The sequence below is a fragment of the Neurospora hispaniola genome (genome assembly GCF_033458365.1).
Source record: "Neurospora hispaniola strain FGSC 10403 chromosome Unknown B0T23scaffold_3, whole genome shotgun sequence".
NCBI lineage: Eukaryota > Fungi > Ascomycota > Sordariomycetes > Sordariales > Sordariaceae > Neurospora > Neurospora hispaniola.
In genome coordinates, this window is record NW_026944408.1 from 1447571 (window position 1) to 1457956 (window position 10386).

The 10386-nt window shown below is 50.3% G+C and overlaps 2 protein-coding genes across 2 annotated transcripts; one reads left to right on the forward strand and one right to left on the reverse strand.

Moving 5' to 3' along the window:
- Positions 1-469: 469 nt before the first annotated feature.
- B0T23DRAFT_376546 (translationally-controlled tumor protein) lies at positions 470-1904 on the reverse strand. Its single transcript, XM_062836971.1, has 3 exons — positions 1625-1904; positions 1223-1472; positions 470-1162 (listed from the first exon to the last, which is right to left on the reverse strand). The coding sequence occupies exons 1-3, from the start codon at positions 1637-1639 to the stop codon at positions 915-917; spliced, it is 513 nt and encodes a 170-aa protein (XP_062693860.1). The 5' UTR covers positions 1640-1904; the 3' UTR covers positions 470-914.
- A 2174-nt stretch (positions 1905-4078) lies between these two features.
- B0T23DRAFT_108319 (fatty acid hydroxylase superfamily-domain-containing protein) lies at positions 4079-5726 on the forward strand. Its single transcript, XM_062831816.1, has 2 exons — positions 4079-4970; positions 5050-5726. Exons 1-2 carry the CDS (start codon positions 4250-4252, stop codon positions 5478-5480), a joined length of 1152 nt encoding a protein of 383 aa, XP_062693861.1. The 5' UTR covers positions 4079-4249; the 3' UTR covers positions 5481-5726.
- Positions 5727-10386: the final 4660 nt, after the last annotated feature.

Consider the following 10386-nt stretch of genomic DNA (forward strand, 5'->3'; position numbering starts at 1 on the left):
AAGCGAAAGATCAGGGAGATGGTGACGAGGGGCGGATGGATGAGCCCTAGGCGCATTGCATACCAATCTGTGGTTTTTATATTATTGTGAAAGCAGGCGTTTTGGGGGTTTACGTCGTTTTCAAATAGGGGGCTTTGGCTTCGGAAGGATATATCATGGTCGTGGTCTATAAAAAGCTATGTGATGATGGAATGAAATGTTTGTACTACCACTGTTTCTTACTCGATACGGTCTCACTTAACCCAATCCTGTTTACTGGATCGTTGCTGAGAAAGCCTGCGGCCGACATCAACTCACCCGTATATTGATCAAAGCCAAATATTTTCGGGGCTGTAGATAGTTGAGTGACATTGCATTGAGTGAGAAAAAGCGGTAATGATTTCTGTTTTCCGTTTATTGCCACTCTTAGATATCATAGGTACCGGCAGGCAGACATGGATACCTTAATACTGTACCACCGATGCGGATAGGATAGGATAGGATAGGATAGGAAAGAATGGACACCAAGGTTCTCAGTCACATGCATGATAGCGTCATATAGGGACAAGGAAACTGGCTGAGGACGGGCGTCCTATCATGTTGTATCATCTCAATGGCACGTCCATTTACTAACGTAGGCCGAGTTCGAGAATCATAAGGAGCGTAATTGTCTTGTGAGAGCTGACCAGTTTTACCAACAGCCAATAGCGCGTTTATCCATCAGAGCTAGGAAGCTGTCACAGTGATGCGGAAAGCGCGTTTATTAGATACTTTCAAAGGTCGTCGATTCATGTTTTGGTTTTATGGCTCCATATCATCGTAAACTCAAGAAGAAGAGAAATTTGGGGGATATCGTTTCAGAAATTCGTTGTATTTTGTTTCCCGAAAACCACAGGCCCGATCCAAATTGCGCCGCTAAGACAAAAACGCGTAATTTAGACCTTGGTCTCCTTGAGGCCGTGCTTCCAGACAACGACGTAAGGGGTGGTGCCGTCCTCGCGGTAGTTGAGGAGGACAACCATGCCGTCGGGGTTCATGGACTCGCCGGTGTAGAACTCCCAGTCCTTGAACTTGGCGAGGATGACGTTCTTGGCGAAGGCACTGGCCTTGGTCTCGAAGTCCTTGATCTCCTCGTCAGACTTGCCCTGCTCCTTGAGGGCGTTCTTGACGGACTTCATGTAGCCTGTTGGTCATGTGTGTTAGTATATGCCATGTATGGACATGACAAACGAGGATAACGTACCCTTGAGGTAGACGAGGTAGCCCTTCTTGTCGAACTGGGTGCTCTGGAGACGGAAGGAGTGGACAACGTTGTTGACCTTGACGGAAGTGTCCTCAAGGCCCTCGTCGGCCTCCTCGGCGGAGGCGTTGGCACCAATGTCAACCTGGACGGCGCCCTCCTCAATCATGGCGCAGTCGACCTCATAGGCGATGCCATCGACCTCCTTGAGGTCGTAGGAGTCCGAGATGATCTCGTCGCCGGTGATGATATCCTGTATGGTGCAAAAGAAGAAGCGGGGTTAGCAGCTGATGCTGAGGCTGATGCGGATGCGGATGCGTTGTCCTCGTCGCTTTGGATGCGACATTGGATGCGACGGCATTGGGGCTTCAATTGTCATTGTCTCCGTGTAGAGATGGCACTCACAGAGTAAATAAGCATTTTGGCTGATTTGTGGACTGCGTTGCAGAAAGAGGATGAGGGTATCGAGGTTGGTGGTTGATGGACTTGGGGAAAACAAGGGCACGAAGACAAAATCGAAAGGAAGAGACCTTCAGACGTTGGGACGCGGGTGGGTTAAATCCTGGGCGGGTGAAAAAAATGGAGGATGGGAAGGGTGGGAGGGGCGCGGAGGGGCAAGTTCTGCTCGCGCTAAACCCAAGCGGGAATGGAACCTCCAGCCCAATGCTCGAGACCTTCACCACATGCGGGCGGGGCGTACGCTGTTGGCTACAATTTATTCGCGACGCCCGCACCTCATTGGGTACTTATGAAGACAACGGGATGTGCGAACTGCGAAGATCAAAAAGTCCAGAACTTGAAACCGTCTTGAGCCTCGACCGCCGCAATGCGAGTCGTAACCGTTCGTCTTGAGTGCAATTCTCGACAAACCGACTTTGCCGAATCATTCCCTGTCCCAAGTCGGAGTTGAAAAGAGCAAACACAATCTTCTTGGGTAATGCACCTGTCGGCTACAGTATTCCCACAACTTCCTTTTTCGTACAGCCTGTGAGCAATGGTGATCTCGTCGCAGTACTGCAATTCCAAAGCGCACATGCTTTGCACTTGCTAAATGTGCCTTCGTCATCCTATGTCTATCCACTCTTCACGCCCCGGGCCTTACGAATTGATATCTCTTTGTTGTGCTTCGCACTCGAGTATCGGTTTGCATGATTCCATCACATAGTTGGAGTCGGGGAGTTGGGCACCCTTGAACTGGCGTTGGTTGATTGTCCCTACATAGTAAAACTCGATATGTTGCAACTCAATACCTATGGTCTCATACACCGGTTCTTCCAATGCCCGGTTATTAGTATGAAATCTTAGTACTACAAGTTCAATGCTCGATAGCGCTGTGTCAAAGTCTGCTGGTGCAAATGCCATTACATCGAGCCGAGACCATCAAGGTTCTTCTGAACCACGGCTGGCAACTGCCCGAGTACGGTACCTTACCCACGTGAATGATTGGTCAGAGGTCAGGATGAAATCATAACCTTGGCGTTGTCATGGTAAACTCCTCAGCCAAAATTTCTAACGCAATTTGACATCTTGCGCGAGATAAACGGCCTATGTACTTCACCATCATTTCACTCTGGATGAATCATCACGTGTCATCAAGCTGACGCTGACGGCCATGACCGGCCTCGCCGAAGAGGTTGGAGACCCGCGGATGCCGAAGTGGAGACCAAGTCCAGCTGACTGCCGGTCATGAACACGGCTCGGGAACGGCGTTGAGACCGTATGGCGCGGCGGTCTGTGGCCCTTGTGTGACTGCAGATCCCGGGACATTGACCGGAACCCGGAAGGAACGTCAAAAAAACGAACAACAGGCGAAACCCCGGTGGACTCACGCGTTGGTGGAGTGGTTGTCGAAATTTGAAAGCTGGAAAACCCTCGGATCCTTGCCAAGTACCGATGCCGATTGTCCAATCACACAGCTTGGAACCTACTGTACCAGACGGTGGTGGATCACACTCCCGACGAGGTGTGTGATCGGGGTCCAGGGACCTTTACCGGAAAGCGACTCGATGCTTTGAGCTTTTGGCATTCGAGGGGTTCTCTTCAACGAGGTACAAAGAAAAGGCAAGGCGAGGCTCTAGTGCACGTCGGGACGGAGGCGGGCAGTGTCGCGTGTCGATACCTCTACGTATTATGGTAACAGGCTCGTCCAGCCTTATCACCGTACCCAACTGGACGTGATGGTGCATAAACTGGATGCGATACCCCTGCCAAGACTTTACATAAGCTGTCACATTCATCACATCCAAGGTGGGCAGATATCCGGGGAAAAGAGGAAACCGCAGAGTAGTAGTATACACTAGGCAACAAGACAACCCAGGCTCACGGGTCGACGAGACCTTGTACAGGTGACTGGTATGTAGAGGTACTGTAGAGAGCATGGCAGAGTGTCGGTGGTGGCACGATAAAACAGCAGACGCGGAAGAGCGGACCAAAGCGAAATTGATGGGCAAGAACATTGCAGCTCTTTCCACTAGGAGCATGATGGGCGGTCCTGCATCCGGCATCCCGCACGGCTTTTTGATCTTTTGCAGCACAAAAATATGCCAGGGCAAGCAGGGGGAATTCGCTGTTTTCCTCCGGATCGGGGGCGGCAAACCGAGCGAAACGGCGAACGCCACTCGATACCTACTAGGCGTACAGGGAGGGCATGGGACCGCGAGGGGACTGTACCGTGACAAGAACCACTAAAACCCGCCAATTCTCCACTGAGCTCAATTCTTACTAGTAGTCCGATCTCAGCGCTCACTCAGCCCACTGTGCAGTATCAGTCAGCGGCTTCACTTTACTTATCCTACAATTGCAATCTTCATCCCATCCTCCGTCCCGTCTTTCCCGGAAAAAAAAACACACACACAACGTCCAGACACTCCTTCATTGCCCATCTGTATCAGTTCGTCCTTTGTGTCTTTTCTGGAATTTGTCTATACTATAATCGCCTTTCCACCATCATCCCCACTTGGAACCTGGGCGTCCAGTGATCGCTGCCCACACCTTATCGCCAACTCAATACGATAATTCCTCAGCCCGTCCATGGTCTTCACCGACACAGCGACCGGTCCAACCATGATGGCCATGATGGCTAACACAACAATCACCGCGGCCCTACCGCCCTTGCCTGCCTACGAAACCCGGCCGCTTCCAGACCTGCTGCCATGGATTTCCGACTTTTGGCTGTCGCTTATTCTGCCGCACATCGCCTACTGGGTCGTATCCATGTTCTTCCACATTATCGATGTCTATGACCTTTTCCCTCAGTATCGCCTACACACCCCCGAAGAAATCAGCCAACGTAATCTTGCGTCCCGCTACGAGGTTGCCCGCGATGTCCTCCTCGAACAAGCGATTCAGATTGGCACCTCGGCTGTGCTGAATCTCCTCGACGACCAGCAACTCACCGGACATGAGAGCTACGAAGTTGCTGTCTGGGCGACGCGCATCCGCCTGGCCCAGCGTGGCCTCCCCACCATTCTCGGTCTCGTTGGACTGAATGCCAGCGCCCTTTCCAAGAACATTGCTGGCTCATACCCGCTGCTTGCTGGCGCGCTCGCTGGCGGTTTCTACCCATCCCTCTTCGAGCTCGATGACATGGCCGGCACGGCCGTTCCCGCGTTCGCGTCCTGGGAGATTCTCTTGGCCAAGGCCATCTACTGGATCATCATTCCCTGCATCAAGTTCTGGTTTGCCGCTTTCGTCCTCGATAGCTGGCAATACCTTTGGCACCGCGCCATGCACATGAACAAGTGGATGTACAGTAAGTCTTCCAAAACACACCGCCTCAAAATCCCACGCAGCTGGATCACCCCCACTAACACCTGCTTTCCCTCCAACAGCCAAGTGGCATGCTCGTCACCACCGTCTCTACGTTCCCTATGCCTACGGCGCCCTCTACAACCACCCCGTCGAGGGTTTCGTGCTCGACACTCTCGGTGCCGCCATCGCCTACAAGTGCTCCTTCATGACCTCGCGCGAGGGCATGTTCTTCTTTGTCGGCAGCATGATGAAGACGGTCGACGACCACTGCGGATACGCGCTGCCCTGGGACCCCCTGCAGAACATCACCAGCAACAACGCCGCTTACCACGACATCCACCACCAGAGCTGGGGCATCAAGACCAACTTCTCCCAGCCCTTCTTCACCACCTGGGATAGAATCCTCGGTACTATGTGGAAGGGTGACACCTCGATCAAGTACGAGCGCACGAGGGCCGCGGCGGCCAACAAGAAGAAGGGCGCCAAGGGTGAAGAGACCAAGGCCGAGTAAAATAATTGGATACAACCCAGAGTGGGGCGGGGCCCTGCTACTGAGGATTGTGGTGAGGAGTTGTGTGATATTTTATACAGACTATTTTTGTCGACGGTGGTAATTTTTATTTCCGTGGAAAGATTCATTATTCTTTTCGCGAAACGTGGTTTGGGGGGAACACCATCTTTACTGATGTAAACCTCCCCTCGACCTCTTCCATCAGAGAAGGGGACGACACCATGATGGTTTTGGATGATGGGAAGCAGATGAAGAAGAAGCAGAAGAACGAAGCCAACAAAAGAAAAAAGCAACATACCTAACTATATAGGGCATTGGGAAAGGCGTTATACCACACATACTTTCTTTTTATAGTCATCCCTTTTTCCTCTTCTTCGTTTAACGCCCGACTTATGGCTTCAGGATTATATGCAACCGTTGATGATGAGGGAGAAGGGCAAAGGGCAAAAAGGGAAGGAAAGGAAGGGGACAGGATGAACTTGGATTGACTGTTCATAATGCAGGGAATGGAGGCTTGTTGCAAATGATGTATGGGTTCCATATCACAAAGTTTTTGAGGAGGTTGTTTGTCGATTGTACAAAGTGTTGGAAGAAGACAGGCAGGGATGGGAAAGGATGGAACGGAAGAAGAGAAGAAGTGTTGTCGACTTCGCTCACTCGCTCTTGGATGAGAAAAGCTTGGGGGATGGCACTCAACTTGTTCAGATTACGCCAGTTATCTGAGTTATCTGGGGAGGACCGCTGCTTACCTAGCCGACTCATGTAATGATAATATGAAATCAAAGCCTTGATCACACAATTCTACTGCTTTTTACTTGCCTGGTACCGTGACGAGTATCACTTTATTATCGTGCTACCTCAGAAACCCAACCTAGCAAGGTACCGCCCGCCTCGTTTCCCGCCCGGCTTGTGGCTGTCTGTCTGTCTGGCTTGACTACTTATCCAATCTCCCACCTTCATACCACCCCCAAACCCAAACGCCATAGCGCCGTGAACCGAAACCCGTCATGTGTGGCTTACCTCCACCAGGCCGAACTCGTCCGAACCCGAACCGCCGGTCCATCCTCAACAAACACAAGTACGTACATTGTAGAGTGCCACTCCATCAGTACAGTGTCCTCCCACTTTCCGTCCGTCCGTCCGTCCGTCCGTTACCCGGTTCGGGCGTAATGGTGGACGGAGTCAAAAGTCAAGCCACCAGCCATTCACTCACTCCAGGGCACCCACCGCGGAGATAAATGACCGCAGTTGATCCTAGTTTTTGATGAGAATGGATCACCCGGTACCAGCGTGTCGGGAACGTGATGGCGTGGAGATTGTGGACTGGTTGAGTGAGGTCTGGACTTAAGCCTCAAGGACTCTCTTTTCTTCAGCTTTCGGGTCCAGGTAAAAGGTATAGTAGTTCCAGTCTGCTGGGTCGGGTCGAGTTGATCAGGGTCTTGAGAAGTGAACTGAACTCAGGCAAAGGATCCGTCCGATTGACCGGCCGTACTCTCCGTGAACTAGAGATAAGCAAAATAATGCAAAGCAAAAGAAGCATCCCAGTGTTGGCTCAGTGTACTATGCAGTAGGTAGGTAAGTGGAAATAATCAAGTATTGATGGAAATTTGAGGGAGGGAATCTTTCAAGTTGGAGATGACAAGTGATCACGAAAGCTTGAACTCCATAATGTTCTGCATTTAGTCGTAATCTGGTTACTTGACTTGGTAGCACTCTTCTCGGAAGTACTTAGCGTAGAGAAGACAACTGAAGATATACCAACTTCCCATTTCGGATTTTCCATTGCCGATTTAGTCAAATGAAAAGAAGGAAAGGCGGACGAGGGCTTAGACTTGGGGCTAGATTCAGCCCACTGGCGCTGGCACTGCGATTGGGAGTAGTACTTGGTGGTGGAAACAACATGGCTTTCCTCTATCCACTTTCTCGGGTCTCACGTCATTCCAACTATGTAATTACTTGAAAGAAACGACATTGTCTGGAGGACACTCAGACGGGGAAATTGAAAATGGGATGGCTGTTAGTATAGTAGGTCCCGGTGGCGTGAGGGGGTGGCTGGCCATTAGATTGAGACGGACTGATTAGTACTACCTATGTGACTCGGGCTGATAGGGGGGGTTCGTTGTCTGATATCGGAGATGGCAGTGAGTAGGTACCTAAGTAGGTAGATGTTGAGAAATCTATTGAGGAAGGAGCGCACCCTATTTGTATCATACCTTCCTTAAAACATGAGTGAGGAAGAGAAAGGGAAAGAAGGAACTGAATGTAGCCTCAGTCCATGGGTCTACGCAGTATGTCGTTGCGTTCATCTAGCTGACGGATCAAACACTTTGTTTTTCTGGTGTGTCCCAACCAACTGAAGTGTCTTCCATCGACGACCATTGAATGGAGGTAACCTTAAACGATGTTCAACCAATTTTTCTCGCCATGTCTACCTTACGAAAGGTTATACTGCTATTCCCTTGCTCGACAACCATTATGACGAAACTCCAGCACAATTAGAGTTAGGTTGCTCTAGCCACCCACGATTCTCTCATCCTGAAACAATTTCGCAAGCATTAGGTACTAGTAATACTGCTTTATCTCTTCTTGCTGCACTCTTTTCAGTTATCTATTGCTTTCACTCACAACACCCACGTCCCAGCCGCTCGCTCTTCCCACGGTTTTGATGTCGAGATTAATAATCCCAGCTGTGTCGACTGCAGGTGGCGTCCCCCTTCCTTCATCTTTGTACTTGATCACCCCATATGTACCCGTCTACGCCACTTGAAGAAAGGGCTTTGCTTGCTTACTCACGGACCCGTGTCTTGGGTCGGAAATATGCTAGGTGCTCTCGGAGAAGATCGATGTGTGTGCATTAGACTAGTGGTGTCTACTTGTACAGATGGATATTCATCTTTATCAGATTGCTCGTCTTGTTAAAATGAACTGCGACAAGGCACAGGAGATAAAAGATATAGGAAACACGGTAAACACAACACGGAGTAAAGTCGAGTATGATATTGACACTAGATTGGAGTTTATAGGCCGATTATTACTAGTAGAAACTCGGGCTGTATAGGGCATGGCATGGTGAGGCAACAAACCAAAGGCAACCCCCCAAGGAGAAAAAAGAATAGAGAGAAAACGAGGCCCAGCCCAGTCCAACCATCTATCCATCTGCTGTGCCCGCCTGTGGTGAGACCGTGAGACCAAAAGGAGCAAGGCGTTCGGGTCTCGTGTGTGTGTGTCTCGTGTGGCTCGTGTAACCATTTTACGAAAATGTCGACATGTATGATGAAGGCGCCGCCGCATGGTTCCTGTCGTCCTCCATTCGGGATCCCCTGGGCACCCGAAAGAGCGGTCGGTGGGTTTTTTGGCTGGGATAGCATGTCCGGTGATTGATGTGCCGTACACGACGATCAAGGTTCACAGAGGTTGTTTATAGGTGTACACGCAGAAGTCGTAACTTGGCGTAGGTATTAACGAGATGTGTATCATGTGCCTCTTGTGCCTTTCTTATCTGGTACTGCTGCCGGATTCCCGTTCATGCAAGGTAGGTACCTACCTAGGAGGACAAGATGAATGGAAAAAAAGCTTCGAGAAGATTGAGCAGGATTGAGGGTTGCAGATCTGGTGCCGTTTCAAATAGCTAGAGTTTCAACCAAGTCCTATACATTCCCACACTATAGTACATAACATAATACTGCTGACTGGAACCCGTTTCAATTCAAGACAGCTGGACCGACTTTAGAACTTTATGGTACTGTATGGATACTATCAAACCTACGATCGCCCTTTTTCGGTAATTTTGATTTTGTCTGATAGTCACCCACCTTTTGTTGCTTCTTTGAAGCGGCAGTTGGAAGCAGTAGGTACGTATATGGAGTGAAGTAACAGGTAAGCACCATCCTTGGCGACCCCTGAGCACCACCACTGAGCACCGAGTACGTGACTGGTGGTGGCCAGGATGTCAAGATGCAAGGGAGAACAACAAGAACTTGGAGGTATTCTACACTGATGAATCGTGACGATGATTGATGCATGGAAGCCTTATGTTAAGTAAGTGCAATAGTACCAGAAGGACGGCACGACGGTTCGGTTAATGGTTTACTCTAACATGGGCACATGGGGGCACATGGGGGCACATGAATGGTGGTTTCCAAGACTTGTGGCTTGCATGCTGTTTTCCTATCATTGTCATTGTCACCATTGTTATCCCGAAGAAGCACACTGGGCCAGACGCTTTGGGTCGACGAAGTGATGCAGCGGCGCTGTGGGCAGCCGAGTCGGGGACGCGCCAATTCCCGCTGAGGCGTCTTGGTCGCTTTCTGTGACCGACGTCGACGCACAGGTGTGTTTTAGGATAGGTTGAAATTATCAATGATTCGTTACCGTTCGGAAGAGAACTTGATGGTAGAAGATCCTTCTCGGCACCGAGCCGGCTTCAATTTCAGATACCCATCAAAGCAGATTGTGGTGCGATAGAAAAGGAGTGTCTGGGGAGTCAATCAATGGAATGGAAGAGGAATGGAAGAAAGGAAAAGAGGAAATGATGATGGACGTCCCGCCCCGGCCTTTGACCAACACCCCACTTGCCCACATTGAACTTAAAAAGGTGGAGCCCGTTCGAGGTTGAAGCAGGATCCACTCCGTCATGTTTTGGGTGATTGGCCTCTTGGCTTTTGTCTCTACACTAGGTGGTGTCTCTCGGCTGTTTCCTTTTCATCTTTTTCGTCGCAACGTCCTCCAGATCGCCATTCAGTTGGGATGGAAGACGGGATCAGGCGAAATGAGACGGCGTCGATGATTTCTCACAGCTGGCCATCAAACACAACATATCATGACAACAATTTTTGATGACGACCCGGTCGGTCTTCTCCAATGAAAAGGGACACATGCGACTATTCCCGCAAAGGGGACCACCAAC